The sequence below is a fragment of the Aotus nancymaae genome, unplaced genomic scaffold, assembly GCF_030222135.1.
Source record: "Aotus nancymaae isolate 86718 unplaced genomic scaffold, 86718_ANA_hifiasm-v0.15.2.pri h1tg000051l, whole genome shotgun sequence".
In the NCBI taxonomy this organism is placed as follows: domain Eukaryota; kingdom Metazoa; phylum Chordata; class Mammalia; order Primates; family Aotidae; genus Aotus; species Aotus nancymaae.
Genome location: NW_026988465.1, coordinates 23,050,036 through 23,072,724, shown reverse-complemented (window position 1 = coordinate 23,072,724; position 22,689 = coordinate 23,050,036). Strand labels below are relative to the sequence as shown.

Below are 22,689 nucleotides of genomic sequence, written 5' to 3'. Positions count from 1 at the left end.
CCTTTTTTTAGCGAGGTATTCTTCAGTACATATTAGAACATTAACGTGTGCTGGCACTAACAACGTTCTGTCGGTTACATGAATACTGATCACATTTTATAAGGGATTGAAAAATTACAGTAAGCTTTGCTCGATTTGCTCGCTCCACGCAGGCAGAGGTGTACCAACCACTGCTCCAGATCCCCAGCACTTAGTTTTAGCTGAAAACTGATTTCTGATTCTCTGATTTTTTTGCTTAACCCCTAAATAGCGGCTGACCTTTCTCCTTATCTAGTTGTGATCCAGTGATTGTTAATTACATACAACTGGGGAGATTTCTTACAGTTCCCTAGTCTCCTGCCCTGCCCCAGACCCAGTTAAATTGGGATCTTTAGGGGGTTGAGTCCAGTGGTCGTTTTGCAAGTGCCTTGGGTCTCGCTAGTTAAGAACCATCACTGTCTTCACTGCCTTCTTAGTTTTGGTTTCCCTGTGTTGGCAGTTTTCATCATAAATGTGTAATCATAAGGAATTGGGCCCGGTACAGTGGCTCATGCCTGTAATTGCGGCACTTTGGAAGGCCGAGACTGGAGGATCACTTGAGCCCAGGAGTTTGAGACCCACCTGGGCAATATACCCAGACCCCACAACCCCACCCTCCATGCATTTAAGAGAGAGAGAGAGAGAGAGAGAGACAGAAAGGAATTGGTTACATATGCCATGTTATTCCTAAATAATGAAGCCCACAGGACCATTAAAATTTATGTTACATAAAAATCACACACACAAAAAAACTGCTAAATCTGCTAAACTGCCATTTGGCCCATGTCTAAATATCCCATACCTAAACAAAGAAACACAAAAAATTGGTTATGCTTATGCCATAAGCAAAAACTTTTCAACTTAAAAACATCTTTTTTAAATTTATGTGGTTTATCAGAGGCTCTGTTGTCTTCCACTTTTAAACATATCTCCTCTTAATCTGTTTTTTTGGTGGACAAAAGGGAGGGGTGTTACATAAAAGTTAGCTGCCTGTGTATCTGTGATATTTAATGTTTCAGAATTCAAGACTGTTGGTGAACTCCTGACAGAGACCACCAGAGACATACTTGCAGACAAGCAGAATTGGATTTGTTGGTTTGTTGCAATGAGGAAGACAAAATGTTATGGTGAACCATTAGCTGACTCTAATTTTGTGACTGTATATCCTAATAATTTTTATCTAGAAAACGAGAGGATAGGCTGGGTGTGGTGGCTCACGCCTATAATCCCAGCACTTTGGGAGGCGGAGGCAGGCAGACACATGAGGTCAGGAGTTTGAGCCTGTATGGTGAAACCCCGTCTCTACTAAAAATACAAACGTTAGCTAGGTGTGGTGGCACATGCCTGTAATCCCAGCTACTTGGGAGGCTGAGGCATAAGAATTGCTTGAACCCAGGAGGTGGGTAAGCCTAGATTGCTTGAACCCAGGAAGTTGCAGTGAGTCTAGATCATGTCACTGCACTCTGGCTTGGGTGACAGAGTGAGATTCTGTCTGAAAAACAAACAAACAAACAGAGGATAAAGCAGGATTATCACTATAACTGGTAAGGAAGCAGTAGTCACATTAGAAAGGAGGGGGTGTTTGGTTACTTTTGTTATTTGACTATGTCCATTTTTCTTTGTTTTATTCACCATAACTAAGAACTGTATAGTTTTTAATTTCAAGTTATAATGGCCACAAAGTGTCCTTGCCTGTTGGTGTTTTTTGAGATTGCTTATATCCAATAGGAGTTGACCAGAGAGCTTTGCTGTGAGAGCCGGGCCAGCTACTTAGCAGCTCCAAGTCCTAGCCATTAATGTCAGACCAGTTCTGGCTATCAGGGGCTGTTTTTCTCTTCCTCAAGATATAGGTTAATTTGTAAGTTTGGTAAATTCTTGATTTCTTTCCATATCTAAGCCCTTTGCCTAATAACTCTGCAATTCCTCCCTAAGAGATGCGGTGTATTTCCATACCACTTTGCCTTTTGCCTTGGGCAAGAAGATGACTTTGGTCAATGTGATGTTAGCAGGTATGAGTCAATTAGGGCCTTTTAATATGCCTGCATAGTTGCGTGTTCATATGCACCTCTGCCATCTTCATGAGACAAATTTTCCCTTGGGTAGCTGCTCTTTTCACCCTTGGCCCCAAAAAGAACGTGCTTCGAACTAACCAGTTCCTGCTGTGAAGCTCCAAGGAGGTAAGCTGAACTGTACTTACGCCTTAAGGTACAGCCATCCATGTAATTTGGCCTAGAGTTGTTGACCTTCAACTGACACACAGAAACTGAAACACACAGTCTTTACTTCTTGCAAGTCGTAATAAAAATCTTTATGTTTTTGGCTGGGGATGGTGGCTCACATCTATAATCCAGATTTGGGAATCGAGGCAGGATTGCTTGAGGCCAGGAGTTCAAGATAAGCCTAAACAACATAGTAAGACCCTGTCTCTACAGAAAATAAGTTAGCTGGATGTGGTGGCATGCACCTGTAGTTCCAGTTACTTGGGTGGCTGAGACAGGATTGGTGGTTGAGGTTGCAGTGAGCCATGATTGCACCATTGCATTCCAGCCTAGGTGACAGAGTGAGACCCTGTCTCATAAAATATATATAATAGAATCTTTATGTGTTTGAACTGTAGTGGAGGCAACATTTTACCTCTACTCTTTTTTTTTTGAGACGGAGTCTTCCTCTGTCGCCCAGGCTGGAGTGCAATAGCGTGATCTCTGCTCATCACAACCTCCGCCTCCTGGGTTCAAGCGAATCTCCTGCCTCAGCCTCCAGAGTAGCTGGGATTACAGGCATACATCACCATGCCCAGCTAATTTTTTGTATTTTTAGTAGAGACAGGTTTTCACCATTTTGGCCTAGTTGGTCTTGAACTCCTAACCTCGTGATCTGCCTCCCTCAGCCTCCCAAAGTGCTGGGATTACAGACGTTAGCCACCACACCCATCCACTCCTACTCTTATTAGGATTTTTTGAGCTGGACTTGAGAATTAAATTGACATAAGGCAAATTAACATAAGACAAGCATACAAATTCATTTAATATAAGTTTTCTGTAGTACAAGAGCCTTCACTGGAAAATGAAGATGCTAAAGTGCAGTGAGAGTGGAACACTTACATGCTGAATTACACAGAAAGTGGTAAACTATGTAAATGTAACAAGGCAAAGGCACTTGGACTTCGGTAGTTACTTGGGTAGAGAAGCGGCTGGGGGGCTAAAGGCTCATTTAACAAGATTTGCTTGCGTAGATTTCCCTCAGCCTCAGTTTCCCTAGAAACTAGAATGAATGATCCTTTCATTTTAGTTTAGGGAGGACTTATTTCCCATATGAATTTAATCTTCTGCTTTTAAGAAACAGAATGAGAGTCACAGTGATATTCTTGCACCTGCTATTTTTCAAGTGCCTTTAACTCATAATAGTCACTGTGCCAGAGGGGCATAGTTTTTAGCTCCTTTAGAATCTATCTCTTCTAACATAATTTGCTTCTATAATCTACTTATTCATTTTGTGTTTTCTGTGTTGCCTCCTCCTCTCTTCCTTCAACTACAAACCTCTTAAGAACATGGGATTTTTGTACTTTTGTCACTGTGTTCCTAGATCACTAGATACTATATTCTAGAACCCCAGTGTCTAGAACAGTGGCTGGGGAGAGAAGCAGGCACAGCGTAGATGCTCCATAAACATTTACAGTAATGTACCCTGTATCTGAGGTTTTACTTTCTGCGGTTTCAGTTATCCACAGTCAACTGAGGTCTGAAAATAGGTGAGTAATGTAAAATTAAGTATTTTGAGAGACAGAGCGATCACATTCACATAACTTTTATTACTGTATGTAGATTGTTATAATTGTTTTATTTTATTAGTTATTATTGTTAGTCTCTTAAATATCTAATTTATAAATTAAATTTTATCACAGGTGTGTATGTGTAGGAAAAATACTTTGCATTTAAAGAGTTCGGCACTATCCAAGTCTTCAGGCATCCACTGCGGTCTTGGAACAAAACCCCTGTAAATAAGTGGGGGCTACTGTATTAAATTCATGAATCTCTTAATCCCCTATGCAACTGGACCTAACTCCCAGCATTTGTGTTCCACATCTAGAAGTCTTTCTTCTTGATATTTTTCCTTCTAGTCGCTTTTTCAAATCCACCTCCAAAAGATGTTTTTCATGTTTTTTTTCCCCCTGAATTGCACTCTCAAGGCAGAAAGACTTACACGTTTATCAAAGGGTGCACATATTTTTATTTTCTGGATTTGAGACAAGCTCCTAAATTCCAGTGACTGTTTAAGGCAGGATGTACACAGATTTCCCTATCTTTTTCAGTTTTCTCCCTTTTGGCGCTTCCCAGTGTGGAAAGACTCTCTCATCCTTTTGGTATTCTTATCAGTGCAGTAGAAAAAGAAAGAAAGAGAAGAGAGAAAGAATCATGTCAAGCACATTTTTATATTCTTGCATCAGAATTTCCACTTTCATTAAATGCTTGAGGAAGGCTGTGAGTCCTTTTTCCAGAGGAAGAATTCTTGGAAAAAGTCTTTGGAAAAAGACTGAAAAAGTCTGGAAAAGTCTCTGAAAAAAGTCTTGCTCATCCTCTGATACACAGGATTAAATACTGGTCAGAGAGAGGAGGAAGCTTTTTCCTGTTCTTAGAATCAAGAAAAAAAGTGGGTAATGTATTTCTCAAGTATCACTGTATTCATTCTAAAAGGTTACCCTTCTTTTGAGTTTATATCCTTTCTCTAGTTTATGAAAGGCTGCTCAGTGCAAATGGTGGTTTTTGCCATTAACAAGACAGAACATGGTTTTGCATGACATTAGGGCATTGACACTTTTTAGTCTAATAAATCTCAAAGTCTGGGAACCAATGCTCAATCCCCATTTTTTGTATCCAATTTGGAATCTACAGATGACTAGAGGAAACCAGAATCAAACAGAACTAAGGAAAAAGCTGGGGACAGGGAGAGGTAATTATTACTAGCTTTTATAGTCTTTGCTTTGACCTAGAAACACACTTAGGGCCTCCATGTGATTTGAAGCGATCTCATCTGGATGGAGTCAAATGTCTTATGTTTCATCATGCTGTAAGCAATTGGAAATTACTTTTCCTTAATCCTAAATTATTATTAAATTCAGGCACACAAAATGATATTTAGGAACACAAAATGTGTTTTTATGTATTTTGCACAGCTGTGTTTCCTGTTTGCACACACACACTGTAACCAGTTGGGCTATTTTAATTACCTTCATATTTTTGCTTTGCAATATAAAACTCAGTATTAGTTACTCTCATCCTTTTGATGGCAACACATCCAAAACAAATAAGTTAAGATGGAGAAGGAGGGGAAGATTGAGAACCAGTAATATAGGCTTCAGCAGCAGCCAAAACTCCTCAGTACACATGGACTTGGGCTAGAAGATAAATGTGAAGAGATTTTGACCTAGTGCTAAATGAGGAGGAAGAAGTAACAAGTTTCCTATGGTTATAGCCACTGGGGCCTGGCGTTAGTCTGAGACTACAGTTTCAGAAAGCTTGGCTTATAAATTGGAATTCCTTTTTTTTTTTTCAAGGAATTCCACCTCTGAATTGAATGTAAGCCTACAAAACTGAAATGCAGGTGCTTAAAATCCAAATTTGGGGTGAACTTGACAGCTCCAAAGTACTGGATGGCTATATTTCAATTTTGACTTTCTAGTCTTTCTTCACTCTGTCACTTAGTCTGAGGCTTTTGAGAATGTCTCCTTCTTACTTTTAAAGGAGAGAAGGAAGGAAGAAAAGTGTTCAAGTAACCCAGAGAATGGGTGATTTTTATTTTTCTTGGAAATGGGTAATTTGGAGTTTTCCGACCTTCAAAACAAACCCAAACTAACCATGAGGGATTTCTGATCTGAAGTCAGATGCCTTATTCATTAGGCCACATGGCCATAGGAATACCCCTCCTTGCTGTAATACTTAGAAAATAGAATGAGCTTCCCCCTCTTCCCGTGTTGGCATCCACAGCGCCTGTGTTTTCACTATTGAGAAAATGGAAACTTTAGATTTCGTGGGATATTAGGGGCCACAGAATCGGGATTTAAAAACGGATGGGATGGACTATTATTTCAGTCTTGTAGTAATATGACTACTCCATGGAGAGAAAAGTCGTTTGCTCTATGACTCCCAAGCCGAAGTGGAGTGGCATCTAAAAGATGCTAAAATTTTGCATATTGTCTGTATTGAGGAATATTTCAAAATAAGCTTACTCAGGGTTTCTTCCCTATGATGCTCAACCACATTCACCACTTACAGACTCTAGGCTCATGCAGTGTCTGCCCAGACAGTTGTTAAGGAAACCGCACTTGAAAGGCAGTTTTATCACAAGGCAACATCTGCACGATGGATATGTGCAGACGCCGGAGACAGAAGACAATTATCCCCTCCCCATACTGTGCTGGCACTTTCTCTGATTGTGATAATGTGATATCAGAGCACTTTTTGTAGTATGTTACTGTTTAGAAAGGAAATATTTTCTTTGGGGTTTCTCAGGAGTCTAGAGCAGTCTAGAGCCATTACCATTTTTTGAGATCCCCATATATTATGAAGTGAAGGAACACAAAAGAGAAAGGCAAAAAATTTTATTATTTATTTTATTATAATAGATAAATCAACACAAAAATGTAATGGATTAGCATCATACTATGGAGAAGATATTTATAGAATTTATAATGTTCCGTAGAACTCTTGGCCCCATAATGGCATATAAATATAAAGTTCTACTTTGGGTGGCTTCTTTCAAGCCAGTCAGTGAATTTCTGTGAACTCAAGCACTTCATTTGAAGATAATGTCAACAGCCTACATATAACAACACAGTTTGCATTTACTATGAGGGGAATGACTTCAGAAATCGAATTTTGAGGGTAGAGTGTGTATGTGTGCATGTGTGTAGTGGGAATCTAGAATCTATTTCAGCATTTACTTCAAGTTGTGTATTGAACATTCAAGTGGAGATGACTAGTGTGAAGTGGTCAGATTTAAATAAACATATATAGTCCCAAACTTTCCCTCTCCCCAGTTAGAAGAGAAGTGACTTCCTGAAAAATAAACCAATCAAGGACCAGATCGCAACATGAAAACTCCGGAGACTTTTCTTTTTCCTTTTTTCCCCCTCTGTTTGATTGATTGATTGCTGCACCTTCTAGAATGGGACAGAGACTTTTTTCTCAGAAGAGAATTGGGATATAGTATCACATGACACTGGTAGAAGAAAGTAAATTGAGGAAAAAAGAAGAAGAGAATTGGGATGATATTCTTTGTTCACAATTGGTCAGTGGTTTCCTATTGCCCACTGAAAAATAAAATCTAAGTGGTTGCCTTGTATACTCACCCCCTTATGACCGATTCTTTCCCTTTTTGTTCTGCCATAACTCCAGACCAATTTTAGGTAATGTAAGACCTAAAATTTCAAGTAATGCCTTGAGATATTTGACCCTCCCAGGGCTCCCCAAAAGGCCTATCCACAAGTTTCCTTGCCTTGATAGATATAACTCCCACAAGCAGGAAAGACTCCCCACTTGGCCAGTTCCCTTATCTGCCAGACCAGCTGCCCCACTCAGACCTCCCCCTAATGCGTTTCAGCTCACTGCCAGTCCTCCAAACTGTTAAAACAAGCCAACTCATTCTCTGGAGAGAACCAGGAGTCACCCTACCCTCTGATGACTACAAAGCCTACCTCTCACAGCCCCTACTGGTTCATTCTGCTCCTGAGTGCAACCCTTCTATGGCTTTGCACAGTATGTAGTGCCCTCTTCTTCCAGGCTGTCAGTATATGTGACTAATAAATTTCTGCCAGTATTGCTTATCCAGTGTTGGTGTTCAGCCTTCTTACTATTTAAGGCAGGAGAATTTATTGTCTGTCAACAGGTGCATAGGAGGTGATAGAACACAGCCACTTTTCTCTCTAAATCCCTCTCCCTCACATACCTCACCTCCACACTTCCAATGAAGTATAATTTGTAGTTCATTAGAAACCTTTAAGTATTATGCTTCCTTGTGTTTCTTTTTCCTAGAATGCTCTTCTTTGCTGTATGGCAAATTCTTACTCATTCAAATTTTGGCTCAAAATCTGCCACCATTTCAGAATTAGACAATTGCCAGGGCAAAATTAATGCAGCAACCATGTTTCAGTTTTCACTTACCTCTGTAGATAAGTGCCATGGTGATGACCCTTACTAAAATATCGGAATGTTGACATAGTTACTGGGTAATGTTATCCTATATTTCTCAAGTAGTGAGTTGCTATGAACTAGGTTGTCAGCATATTTGTAGTGAATATGACGATTCATGATGTGCACCTGGTGTCTGGTTAGCGTTCCACATGGCTGGCCACGTGGTAGCTGTGACTAGCTCCCTTTAACAACTTTGACTCTAATGCTCATGTGGACTTTGACATGCAAGCACAGCTTACACACATGCATGCAGTTCCCAGTTGGAGAGAAAGGGCATTGCTGTCCTCACTGAAGAGTCTGGACAAGAAAGCCTTCTTTAGCCTTCGCCTGTGTATATATTTCTACTTTCCTTGCATTGTATCCTGTGCTGTTATAAATATTTTTTGTTTTTATTTTTAAAACATTTTCTTTAGCCCAAACCAAAAATGGTCAATAACTATAATAAATCTTAACTGAGAGTATGGTAAGTCATGTGATTACTGCCAGTGAATTTCTGAATTAGTGGGTGGTCATGGGACTACAATCACCATTTTTTATATTCCCACTGCACTTAGTGTACAATCCTTTTACAGAACTACCGTATTGCACTCTACATATTTACTTGTTTAAAAGCATATCTAGACTGTAGGCTACTTAAGGTTTCTTTTTTTTTTTTTAATTTTCTTAACTCCTAATACATTATGTGATACATAAATATCTGAATAAGAATCATTTCTGAGAGAGAGAAAAATAAAATAGCCAACACATTTGTTTAAAAAATAAGCGCAGTCAATAGTTCTATTCGAGATATTAAAGGAGGGTAGGGAGTAGAGACACGGTTTACCAGTAGTGGCCACAGAAATGGTTTTCCCAGGTCAGAGTTAAATCCATGTTATGAAGACTCCACACCCACCTCAAACTGCTACTCATTTTCCAAGATTGAGACTCTCGTTGTTGCAAAGAATTTTCGTGGGGATTTAAGGATTCCTAGTCGATCGCATTAACCACTTGGCAAACAGTGGTTCCTGAATTATGTAACAAAGGATATAAAACTCCATTCCTCAGCTCCTACTCCACCCTTGGCATTCAGTTTATGTCAGCATTTTCCCTGCCTGACAGGTTAATTTACAAGTGTCATAACTGGCTGCAACAGTGGCATGGCCACTTTGGCAACAAAAGAAATTTGCTCTATTTAGAGATGAAATATTGGTTAATAACAGTTGGGTGTCCATGAAAATAAACCTTGTACATGCAGAGATCGTAATCAGTTTCACATTATTTTCTGGAAATACTTGTAATTCTGGAATTAAAAAAAAAATTGAGTCCATTTTTGTTTTCTTATCTTACAGTTTAAGCTACAAAGTGTAACTTTAAAAAATCGGATCCTCCGGAAAAAAGATATGGATAGACCTAGCAGAGGATGGTTTCGATCCATCGACCTCTGGGTTATGGGCCCAGCACGCTTCCGCTGCGCCACTCTGCTGTTCCCCTAAATGTGGGTTCTCACAGTCCCCTTAACTACTTTCAAGCAATATGCTCACAGTATCTTACGATTAAAAAAAGTCTACCGGAAGTTACTTATTTAATACTTTGGCTACCACAGGTTGCCAACTTATTTTGGAAAAAGGCGGCTACCAGAATCAAACAGAAAACAAAATTAGGGATGGAAAAGTAAACATCAATACACTGTGGGCCAGGCGGGGTAGCTCACACCTGTAGTCCCTGCACTTTGGGACACCAAAGTCGGCAACATAGTGAGACTCTGTCTCAATAAAAAAACAAAAAACAAAGCAAAACAACAACAAAATATATCCTGAAACCCACACACTGACGAATTACTGGGTGCAGATGTGAAGGGCAGCTAGCTATTTAAATGGCAATTACAAATTTTAATAAGCAGCGAAAGAAGAGAACAAGCTGGGAATACAAACAATCAGGCCTCTGCGCGGAGGGGGATAATTCTACCACGAATCAATAACCAACCCTGTCTTCGCCATCGGGAAGAAAACTCATTTGATTATATTTCCCTTGTGGAGAGGATGAAATCTTGCACTTTTCAAACACTTCCGAAGGGGGTTTCAGTCCGCATGTGTTTTACAGCAGGCAGCAGAAATGTCAGGCACTGTGACCTTGGGGATTAAGTTGGACTCCTCAGGCTTCCGGTCGTCTGGACCGAGGCTCCTCTCTAATCGTCCTGAAGCAACTTAAGCAACTAATAATGATAAACATGTTAATTTCTTTAATTTGATTTAGTTATTAAAACAGCCTTGAAATTCCTATTTGGGGACCTAGCACTGGCAGGAGGTGCCTCCTCAGAGAAGGCGCTGGGATGCCAAAGACCGGAGTCGTTAGTGACGTCACATAGGGCTGGGCTACGCAGGGTGGTGCCAAGAGGCAGGCCCAAAGTTCCCGTATGAGCGCTTCAGTCTTCAATTAGGTCCGCATTCCCTGCATATAAGAGCGTTGCTTTGCCCCGGTCTTTAGGTTTCTGAAGCTGGTGTCAAGAACTTGTTAGTCATGTCTGGACGTGGTAAAGGAGGAAAAGGCTTAGGTAAAGGCGGCGCAAAGCGTCACCGTAAGGTCCTGCGAGATAACATCCAGGGCATCACTAAGCCGGCCATCCGGCGCCTTGCTCGTCGCGGCGGCGTCAAGCGTATTTCTGGCCTCATCTATGAGGAGACTCGCGGCGTTCTGAAGGTGTTTCTGGAGAATGTGATCCGTGACGCGGTCACTTACACGGAGCACGCTAAACGCAAAACCGTGACAGCGATGGACGTGGTCTACGCTCTCAAGCGGCAGGGACGCACTCTGTACGGCTTCGGCGGCTAAAGTTGCCTTTTGCTGCTTTCAGTAACTCCGTTTTTCAACCAAAGGCCCTTTTCAGGGCCGCCCACTTTCTCCGTAAAAGAGCGGACATCTTGTACCTGTCCTGTTTTACTCCGGGTTTTTGTTGAAAAGTAGTCGTTAGACACGTGTGTAGAGTCCAGGTAACGTTTAACTTTACAAGATTAACCTCGCATGTTTATGGTTTGTTCATATAAGACATTCAGGGTTATTGTCTTCTGCTTTAGGGTAGTCGGTATGTTGTAGATGTTTAGCTTTCTTTTATAGTTTTATTTTTTGTTCCAAGGCCGCGCTGCAGGAGTCTTTTTACACTTTAGAGCTTAAGATGGCAGTGAGTAAGCTGGATTGGCACGTTTTATACTTTCAGTGTGGCTTCCCCTTTAAACTCAAAGTGATCATAAGGTTCTCGGGGAGTAGAGAAGTCGCAGTAAACTCCAGGAGAGACTCTGTTACCGTTTTCAAAATGGCGGGGAGGGCGAGGAACAAAGAAAGCCCGGGCCTAGGCGGGCAGGCCTAGAAACAAAGGCGAATCCGCGAGCGGAACAGATCCTCTGCCTGGTCGGGATCGCAGACTGAAGTCCAGGCGGCGTGTACGCTGCTGCTTTTGACTGGGTGACAACTTTCGTCAACAAAAGGCAGTGTGGGGTAACAATGTAAATGCTCACTTGAGAGCTTGCAAGGAATTTCACATAAACTGTGTTTCTTTCAATTTTTAAATTTTTTTTTTTAAATTTTTTTATTTTTTTTTTGAGACGGAGTTTCGCTCGTTACCCAGGCTGGAGTGCAATGGCGCGATCTCGGCTCACCGCAACCTCCGCCTCCTGGGTTCAGGCAATTCTCCTGCCTCAGCCTCCTGAGTAGCTGGGATTACAGGCACACGCCACCATGCCCAGCTAATTTTTTCTATTAGTAGAGACGGGGTTTCACCATGTTGACCAGGATGGTCTCGATCTCTTGACCTCGTGATCCACCCGCCTCGGCCTCCCAAAGTGCTGGGATTACAGGCTTGAGCCACCGCGCCCGGCCATAAACTGTGTTTCTGAACGTTATGAAGTCATTAAAAGGTACGGTATCGCTAAGTGAGCAATATGGAAACATCACCAAAACTTAATTCTTAAGCAGCGATGATAGCCTTTTAAGAAAGTATAGATTCAGGCGAAGGGCAGTGCCTCACACTTGTAATCCCAGTACTCTGGGAGGCCGAGGTGGGCGGATCACCTATGGTCGGGATTTCAAGACGAGCTTGACCAACAGGGAGAAACCCCTTCTCAACTAAAAATATGAAAAAATTAGCCGGTCGTGGGTGGTGCATGTCTGTACTCCCAGCTACTCGGGAGGCTGAGTAAGAAAATCGCTTGAACCTGGGAGGTGCAGAGTGCAGTCAGCCGAGATCGCGCCGTTGCACTCCAGCCTGGCCTGACTAACAAGAGCGAAACTCCCTCTTAAAAAAAAAAAAAAAAAAAAAAAAAAAAAAAGACATACATTCAGACATCAGGACAATGCCAGAGAGCAAACCTGTAGATTTGTAATGACTTTTCTAATGTGATCATTTTACTTGGCTTCTATACTCTGCCCTGTAGAGTAGAAGTTACTTTTTATACACTTAATTGAAATCAGGTTAATATGCTTATAAGGAACAGTTTATATGTACATAATGGTACAGCACATCAGAGACATGTCTTGTTATCTACGTTGAATATAATGGGACAATTGCTGGTTTAGGAAGATAGTTGCATTGTAAAATCAGATTTTTCCTCCTTGTGTTAAGCAAGCAAATTGTAGGGTTATGTAACTTTGAAATCAGGAGAATCAATGGAGTTACTTTGAGTCTCATCTTTTTAAAAGAAATGAATTTGTGCATTAATATGAAAAGAAACGTGTTATCGGAACTAAGGTGCTGGTTTGTATGAGGATAAAAATTTAACAACAAAATAATTGAGCACATATACCAGGCACTCTTCACTGCTCTTAGAATTATAGAAGTGAATGACAGTGAACAAAACAGTATTTCTGTATGCAGGGAGTCTATTGGGTATGTGTTCACACACAAAGTAAGTGAAATTGTATCAGATGGTGCTAAGAGCTATCACTGAGGCCTAAAAATGTATGGAAGGAGGAGGTGATACTTATTTTTTTGAGATAGGGTCTTGCTCTGTTGCCCAGGCTGGAGTGCAGTGGCAACCACTCCACCTCCACCTTGCTTGGGTTCAAGCAATTTTCATGCTTCAGCCTCCCAAGTAGCTGGGATTACAAAATTGTGCCACCAGGCCCAGCTAACTTTTGTATTTTTAGTACAGATAGAGTTAGGCTGGTCCTGAACTCCTGGCCTCATGTGATCCACCCGTGTCAGCCTCCCATAGTGCTGGGATTACAGGCATGAGCCATTGTGCCCAGCTGAGAAGGTGATTTTTTTTTCTTTTTCTTCATTAAAAGTAATGGCAGTAATCGCAATTAGAGAAGGTGGTATTTTAAATGATAGGGTCATGGTAAAGCTTTACTGATAAAACGGTGGTTGGAGAAAAGAAGACATTGAGAGAATATTCCCAATAGAAGACCAAGTAGCAAAGCCTGGAGATAGCAGGGTTATCGTGGCTGGGCAGAAGGGCAGAAGTGCAGAGGAAAGGACATGAGGTCTGAAAGGCAAATGGAGGTGAGCAGTTCCTGTATGGCCCTGCAGGCCAGTGTAACTACTTCAGCTTTTATTCCTAGTGAGGTGGGAGCCACCTAGAATTTTGAGCAGAGGACTGACATGATCTGATTTATATTTTAAAATGAGCTGCCTGGATGCCTGATGAAGAATAAATGTGATGGAGTCTGGGTAGGAGGAGGACAGAGACCAGTTAGAAGGGTACTAAAAGCAGTTGAGATGGCAGTGGCTTGGACTTGTGTATTAGTGGTAGAGGCTTGAAGAGTGGTTGGATTCTTAATATATTGTGAAAAAAGGTTGATAGTTTTTTTCTGAGCTACTGAAGGTGTAGCATGAGAGAAAGAAAATTTATGCATGATTACAATGATTTTATTGACAGCAGTTGAAATGGAGGTGTCAATTGCTAAAATGGGGAAGAATACTGAACGACCAAGTTTTGGAAAGAATTCCACATCTTACTTTTGGACATTCAGAGAGTTTGTGAGATACTTATTACACATATCTAAGAGGAGGATATGAAGTAAGCAGTTTGATTTGTAAATCTGGAGTTCAGAAAAGAGGTCTGGATGGGAAACGTAATAATAGAGAGTTGTCAGAGTGTGACTCCTATGAGAGTAAAAAAGCCACAAGGTGAAAGGACATCTCTTAGGAAAAGAGGGTTGAGAATGAAGAGAAGCAGTGCAAGGGAGCTCTGGGTTAGAGAAGGAATGTTTGTTTTGTACTTAAGACGTCTGGATTCCTAACTCAAAGTGTTACAAGTGCTTTCTTTAGTAATTCTCTGTTTCTGTAATTTTCAAAACAAACAGAAAAAGTTTTCTCTATTTTACAAATAGGGAAAAATACCCTAGGTAATCAGAGTGTGCAATAATATTGCAATTCTCATTCAAATAGCCTATTAAAAGTTAGAGCCATGAAGAGATCACTTTGGAGATCCAGTGATTGATAGTCACGCCTTTTTCAAAATGTGCCCATTCTCCCCACATATTTTGCTTGCAATTCCAGGAGTTCTCAGGCCTCCTGTAGTCTATTTGTGGAACTCAGCTTCACAGCTCTATATTTGACTCTTTTTTTCTTCCCTTAGCTCTGTGGCTCCTGATGGATCTGAAAAGATGGACGTGGAGAATGAAAATCTGTCTGATTCTTTTGAACTGATGTTTATTGCTGTGGAGATGCTGCCTATATGTTAATGTTGTGGACATTATGTCACCAGCCCACAGCATTGTCCTCCATACTCAGAGACCCTGCTACTTACTTGACATCTCAACTTGAAAGTCCAGTTAATATGTACTTCCAACTCAAATAGTCTTCAAACAGAATTTCTTTCATTGTTGCTGCAATACAGCACCTCCCATCATCTTGAAATTAGTGAATGGCATTTTACTCTTTTAGTTGAAGTGATTTCTGTCTTTTTCTTTCCCATCCTACATAAGAATCCATCAGTAAGTTCTATGAGGTCTTCTTGAAAACATAGAATTGAACCGTTTCACATTCCCACTTCTGCTCTGGGCAAGCCACTTCCAACACTCACCTTCATTGTTGTAGCACCCTTATTGCCTACTTCTGTCCCACAGATTTCCAATAAAGGGTGAATAAAATCAGGTCACTCTTCTGCTGAAAACCTTCCAATGACTCTCATTTCACTAAAAGGAAAACCCAAAGTCCCTTCAATACCTTGCAAGGCCCCACTCTCTGGCTCTTGTTACCTCTTTGGCCTCAAATCTCACTACTTTCCTTCCTTACCCAGCTCCGCTAGCCTCTCGAACTTGCTGGCAGTATGCATCCCTTTCAGGGACTATATACCGACAGTTCCCTTTGTGTGGGCAACTCAGCTTCCAGATCTAAGTGTTGTTCCCTTGCTTCCTTCAGGTATATATTCAAATAACACCCTCTGTATAAAGCTGGTTGTGACCACACTGGCATTACAACCCCGCTCCCTCCCCCACAGCCTTCTCACTATATTTTTCCCTGCTCCTAAGGACCCTGCAGTCTATTTGGAGAGTGAAACATAGGCTTATGGAAAAGAAAGCTGGAATGGAATATTAAATGGAATGTCAGAGTAGTGTAATTCAAGTCAGTATTGGAAGTGATAGTTCCTGGCTTGGGGCCAGGTTTTGGAGGCCTGTCAGGCCAATGACAGGAATGTGGACTTTATTTTGGACAACAGGGAGTAAAACAGGGATACAAAATCCCCCTTCCCCACTTTGGTTCTGATTATGTCACAATTCTAGCCTCTTTCACAAAACCAGTTCATGCACCAAGCATATTAGACTCAAATTATGTGTTTCGGCCAGGCGCTGTTGCTTACGCCTGTAATCCTAGCACTTTGGGAGGCCGAGGTGGGTAGATCACCTGAGGTCAGGAGTTCAAGACCAGCCTGGCCATTATGATGAAACCTCATCTTAAAAAAATTATGTGTTTCTCTTAAGTGCCTAGGTGAATATAAATAAAAGGAATATAAATCTGATTTGCAGTTGATAAAACAAGATTCCTTAGTGTACATGTTAGGTATGTCCTTTTCCTGGCAGAAAAGGAAAATATTTCAAGAAGGATCCTTTACACAGGAAGTCTTGTATATTAGCAGTGTTTTTTGTAAAGCGCCTGGTCTTTTGAGCATCTAGACTTTCAGAGTATAAGGGGAGATTGCCTTTTTTATAACCAAATTTCTAATACAAGCAATATTTATGGAGGTTCTGTATTTTTATGGAAGGTAAGATGACTTTTCCATGAATACATTTGTGCATTATTATTTGCTTTAACATTTGCAATTCTAGATACATATAAAATAATCAGTAATTCTAGATACACATAAAAGAATGTAAGGCCGGGTGCCGTGGCTCACACCTGTAATCTTAGCACTCTGGGAGGCCAAGGTGGGCAGATTACCTGAGGTCAGGAGTTAAGAGACCAGGCTGACCAACATAGTGAAACCCCATCTCTACTAAAAATGCAAAAATTAGGTGGGCATGGTGGTGCGCACCTGTAGTCGCAGCTACTCTGGAGGCTGAGGTAGGAGAATTTCTTGAACCTGAGAGGTGGAGGTTGCAATGAGCCAAGATTGTAACTGCACTCCAGCCTCAGTGACAGAGTGAGACTCTGCCTCAAAAAAAAAAAAAGTATGTAATCCATATACCAGTTATAAAGGATAATATGATGACCATGCTTGAACCCAGTTGCCAACCAGGTCTAATAAATATCACCAATAACAGCTTTGACCTCATCTCATCCTCCCACTGTTTCCCCTAGAGGTAACCATTGCCTTGAACTGTTGCTTTCTTGGCATTAAAATTCCTTATGCTTTTCTAGTCCTTACAGTAACATTGCATGATTTTGCTTGACTTTCCCATTTGATCCTCTTTGAGGTCACTAGTGGATTATTTTTATAAACAAGAACATATACTTACAGTCACATGGATTATTAGGTGGTTCACTAATCTTACTGTATTCTTTCTTTTATTTGTAGGATACTTTTCTCTTGCCTTGTTTCTCAATTTCCTTATTAAGTAATTGTATCTTAAAATTATTCTATTCATTTTTTACATACCAAACCTAGAATAATACTGTATACATGGTGTTCAATAATTATTTGTTCAGTTACCTTTTTTTCTGCAAATATGGAGGCAGTGTAGGAAAAAAAAGTTTTAACACAGACAGGGAAACTTGGAAAAGGAAAGGGTTAATGGAGAACTTTTTCTTAAGCAAAGCACACTATCAGGAGGTTTAGAGACAGCCAGATAGAGAAAGTTCTCTCCAGAGGAGGTGATCCTTTCATCCCAAAGAATGTAATAGAATTGTTAACATTTTGGCATTGATCCTTCTAGACAGTGTTTTTCCTATAACTATACTACATATGTGTATGATATATTAATATAAATGAGAATATATGATATGGCACCTTTTCCATAGTACTAGCCTTCAAGCATATTATTTTTGACATTAGTTTTAACAGCTGTATAGTATTTCATTATGGATAAAACTTTGCTTGGCTGGGCGTGATGGCTCACGCCTGTAATCCAAGCACTTTGGAGGCCAAGGCGGGTGGATCACCTGAGGTCGGGAGTTCAAGACCAGCCTGACCAACATGGTGAAACCCTGTCTTTTAAAAAAAAAAAAAAGTTAAAAAAAAAAACCAAACTCCTTTTTTTTCTGAGACAGGATCTCACTCTGTCTCTCAGGCTGGAATATAGTGACAGGATCATGATTCAATGCATTCTCTGCCTCCCAGACTAAAGCAATCCTCCTACTTCAGCCTTCTGAGTAGCTAAGACTACAGGCACACACCACCACACTAGAGTAATCGTTGTTTTTTGTAGAGATGGGGTTTAACCATGTTGTTGCCCAGTGTGTCTCAAACTCTTGGGCTCAAGTGATCTGCCTACCTCAGCCTCACAAAGTGTTGGGATTACAGGCATGAGCTCCTGTGCAAGGCCTGATATATCCTATTTTTAGTGAAACGACTACTCTTCAACATTTATATTTCCAATTTTTTGCCACAATAAACAAAAATATGTCAAAATAGAAGTGAGAATCAATAAAATAGGAATTTGTATATTATTAAATATATGGTGAAAATGAATGGCGGTAGTCTAGGATGAGGACCAAATTTCAAACTTGGATGGGTGGAGCTTGGGAGAGGATAATGAGGCCAGTCTTGGTCTTGATGAGTTTGAGCCACTTGTGGAATACTTAGTTCATGTAGTATTTGGAAGCTTAATTGCTGCACTTCTTGTTGTGGACTGATTTACCCTCCTCCCTGCTGCATATGTTGAATTCTTAATACCTAGTACCTGAAAATATGACTACATTTAGAGTTAGGGTTGTTTTTTTTTTGAGACGGAGTCTCTGTCACCCAGGCTGGAATGCAATGGTGCGATCTCGGCTCATTGCAACCTCTGCCTCCCAGGTTCATGCGATTCTCCTGCCACAGCCTCCCACAGGCGTCCGCCACTACACTCATCTAATTTTTTGTATGTTTAGTAGAGATGGGGTTTTACCATGTTGGCCAGGCTGGTCTCAAACTCCTGATCTCATGATTCACCCACCTCAGCCTCGCGAAGTACTGAGATTACAGGTGTGAGCCACTGCGCCCGGCCCTAGAGTTAGGGTTTTTAAAGATATAAAATGAAGTTACTGAGGTGGGTCTGGATCCAATTTTACTGGTGTCCTTATAGGGAAAGAAGACTGATCACACACACACAGAATAGATAATGGGAAGACAGGGAGAAGACAGTCATCGACACACCATGGAGAGAGACCTTAGAAGAAATGAACCCTGCTCACAGAATTGTGAAAAAAATAAATGTTTAAGCCACCCAGTCTGTGGTACTTTGTTATGGCAGCCCTAGCAAATGAATACACTTCTCAGACATTTTCATCCTGGGATTATTTTTCTCTGCATTTTTTTCAATATTATGTCTGCTTGTCTACGCTAGAAAGACAAGACATACAGAACACAGATGCCCTCCCACACCTACTGTGTGTTATAGGGAAGAAAACAGCTTTTCCTTCTACCCATTTTAAATTCATTGGCTGGGGTCCTGAAACAAAAGACAGATGAACGAGCAAAGGATATACATTTGATATGGTTTGGATCTGTGTTCTCACCCAAATCTCATGTTCAGTGGTAATCCCCAGTGTTGGAGGTGGGGCCTGGTGGGAGATCATTGTGTGGTCGGACTTCGAGTTCGAGGTTCTTGGCCTCCCTGGCTTCAAAGAATGGAGTGTGCCCTAGTGCCGCAGTGTTACATCTCAAATAGAATTCATGGACCAAAAGAGTGATGCAGTTTATTAAGCAGAACATTTATGCCAATCAGTTTCCTTTGAAGTGACCTATGTCTCAGGGATGGAAGGGATTCAGGAAAGTGTGGCCCTCATCAGTCAGCCAATTTCCTATGTTTTAATTAAATAACATACTTACTAAGGTGAAGAAGTTCATCTGAAAACATGGCTGTGATCTGGAGGTATATGAGGGAAATGCAGTCAACAAATGGATGGAAAATATAACAACGTTAGCAAAGTTAATAGGAAACATGGGAAGAAAAAAGGAGTAAAAAGGTACTAAGCAATTCTTATGTGAATTTCTAGGTTTCCTTCTTTACAACTCAACACATCTATCTGACCATTAAATGAGGCACCCCTAGTTCTAGTGAGAGCATGAGACAGTCCCTGGAGACATGTTGCTTGAATTGGCAAGCAAAAATAGGGAAATCAAACATCCTCAGGCAGTAGGATGTCTCAAAAATGCTGCAGAGGAAAGCAATGGCTCTAAGGAGGGGATTGACCTATTCGGAGTATTGTTTACACTGACAGAAAAGCCCATTTCATAGCCAATGCTAATTATTCCAGGCCTCAGGACACTGGGCTTTCAATGTGGGCAGGACCAAAGGCACCTTCACTATCATTCACCAGAGGCTTTAGCCACAGCTAATATTTACAGGGACATCCTCTGTGCAGACAGCTCAAGTCTTACAGAGAGGAATTAAATAAATTGCCCAAACTCAGGATGGAAACAGGCAATCAGGACTATATCACTTCCTGAGGGATGTCCCCCTTAAACCATGCTAGAATATTTCATGAATATTATCATTTTAAATGTATTTAAAATGAGCTTTGGAGAGCAAGAAATAAATGCCTTCATGCTTGAATATTTCATGACTATATAATTTAAAATGTATTTAAAAGTAGTTTTGGAGAGTGAGAAATGAATGCCTTAGTTATATATGGAGCTTAGAGAATTTTCTTCACAAGAGACCAGCCTGGGCAACACAGTGGGACCCTGTTTCCACAAAAATCTTAAAAAAAAAAAAATAAACGTGTATGATGGTGTGTGCCTGTAGTACCAGTTCCTTGGGAGACAGGTGGGAATGCAACCAGGGAGGTTGAATGCAGTTAGCCGTGGTTATGTCACTGCACCCCAGTCTGGATAACAAAGTGAGACCCTGTCTCAAGACAAAAAATTAAAACAAAAACAAATTTTGGTCACTAAATGTTCTCAGTAATCTGCTATGTGGGTATTTGCAGATAATGACATGTAGCTCATAGAGAATAAGATTTTAGAGCTCACCTTTACATTGGCAATGCCCATGTTTCCCCTCCAGAATACAGTGCTCAGAAAAAGTTAAACTTCTGTCAGGTGATCTTTAAGGCCCAAAGGTCACATTATTATTTTATTTTTAAAAGAAACTTTTGCTGGTATAAGGACTTCACTGTGCAACCAAGAATATGTTTATCTCCTGACCACTTATTACAATTGAGACTAAATTTTCTGACTCCTATGACAGGAACTAGGCTCCTGCTTGGGATGGTCTCTAACAAATAGTGGGAAGTAATCCTTAGAATCAGCTAGAGGAGATTCAAATCTCAGTTTTATTTATAAGAGGCTAGTTATTTAACCTAACTCTTGAGGTCAGTCACCTGTGAAAGAGGAGATTCCATTTCACAGCTGACTGTAGGAAAAAAGAAAATCAACGAATGAAATAATTCATTCTAAGGACTACCATACAAATGTTAATTCCTTGTAACCCTCTTCTATTAAAAAGAAATTTCAAGAAAGGAAGTAGCTGTGGACAAAGTCGTTCCAGGACACAGAGGAGGTAGTTTAGGGAGAACTCAGTCCTTGAAGCCTTAAAAAGGGTTACAGATAAAAGCACCTGAATGTAGTACTTGGAGTTTTCATTTGTTTGCTCCAGAATCATGCTATGCTATCCTGTTGCCCGTCCTTTTTAAAAAAAATTTATTATTTTTTTAAAGAGACAGGGTTTCACCTTGTTGACCAGGCTGGTCTCGAACTCCTGACCTCAGGTGATCCTCCCACCTCGGCCTCCCAAAGTGTTGGGATAACGGGTGAGCCACCACACCTGGCACCCGTTCTTTCTCTTAAACCTCAATTATGTTGAGGCAGGAAGTTGGTAGAGTTCCTGATCTTGCCAAGAGACAATACATATAGCTACGTGAAGTAATCCAAGAATTATAAACTCAGTAAAATTTATAGAGAAGTTAATGGACTTGGAACAACGGAGATATTAGAAAGTCTGGTAGCAATCTGCCGTGGTTTATAAATTGCAACCGACAGAGGTAATTTCCTCCATCATATGCTGCTCCAACCATTCGCAAGCTAGTAACGAATTACAAGAGGAAAGTTTCGGGTTTTCAAACCTTATTTAACTGTAAGGGTACCCTAAACTTGTTTTCCACCCGGCTACTCCCAATCAAGGGCAATAGGATGATAAAGTGAAACTAAAAACAAAAACCTGAAGGTGGTGGTGTGGAGGCAGAAAAGTGGGGGTGGTTCTAGTTAAGGAAAGTTTTGGAGAATTACAGATCTTTAAATGACAACATGGGTGGCTCTTAAAAGAGCCTTTGGGTCGTTGGCGCTTTTACTCAGCTGATTTACTTAGAGCTGGTGTACTTGGTGACGGCCTTGGTGCCCTCCGACACGGCGTGCTTGGCCAGCTCCCCGGGAAGCAGCAGGCGCACGGCCGTCTGGATCTCCCTGGAGGTGATGGTCGAGCGCTTGTTGTAATGCGCCAGGCGGGAAGCCTCGCCGGCGATGCGCTCGAAGATGTCGTTGACGAAGGAGTTCATGATGCCCATGGCCTTGGAGGAGATGCCGGTGTCGGGGTGCACCTGCTTCAGCACCTTGTACACGTACACGGAGTAGCTCTCCTTGCGGCTACGCTTGCGCTTCTTGCCGTCCTTCTTCTGCGCCTTGGTCACCGCCTTCTTGGAGCCCTTCTTCGGGGCGGGAGCGGACTTAGCTGGTTCAGGCATGGTCACAGCCGATGTATTACTCTCAAGTAATAACAAACAATATGCTGACGAGCCCAAACGCCCTCATTATTTATTTCGTAAGTATGCAAATGAGGATTGCTCTTTCGGTTTTTGATTGGTTCTTTTAGTGTCTGACTATGTGATAGGCCATTTCTGAATTCCTAAATCTCATTGGCTCTCCCAGAAGCTCAACCTTGCCTAATTTGACCTTTCAAGCATAATTATTTAGGAAGTGTTTTTTTTTTTTTT

General features: G+C 41.1%; 2 protein-coding genes and 1 non-coding gene across 3 annotated transcripts; 1 reads left to right on the top strand and 2 right to left on the bottom strand.

Annotated features, from left to right (window-relative positions):
* Positions 1 to 9,594: 9,594 nt before the first annotated feature.
* Positions 9,595 to 9,666, bottom strand: TRNAM-CAU (transfer RNA methionine (anticodon CAU)). The gene has a single exon. It is a non-coding gene; the product is annotated as a tRNA-Met (tRNA).
* Positions 9,667 to 10,673: 1,007 nt separating this feature from the next.
* LOC105721512 (histone H4) lies at positions 10,674 to 15,272 on the top strand. The gene is made up of 2 exons (XM_012458586.2): positions 10,674 to 11,170; positions 14,756 to 15,272. Exon 1 carries the CDS (start codon positions 10,701 to 10,703, stop codon positions 11,010 to 11,012), a length of 312 nt encoding a protein of 103 aa, XP_012314009.1. The 5' UTR covers positions 10,674 to 10,700; the 3' UTR covers positions 11,013 to 11,170; positions 14,756 to 15,272.
* A 6,769-nt stretch (positions 15,273 to 22,041) lies between these two features.
* Positions 22,042 to 22,462, bottom strand: LOC105721506 (histone H2B type 1-C/E/F/G/I). Its single transcript, XM_012458582.2, has one exon. The coding sequence runs from the start codon at positions 22,438 to 22,440 to the stop codon at positions 22,060 to 22,062; it is 381 nt and encodes a 126-aa protein (XP_012314005.1). The 5' UTR covers positions 22,441 to 22,462; the 3' UTR covers positions 22,042 to 22,059.
* Between the last annotated feature and the right edge of the window lie 227 nt (positions 22,463 to 22,689).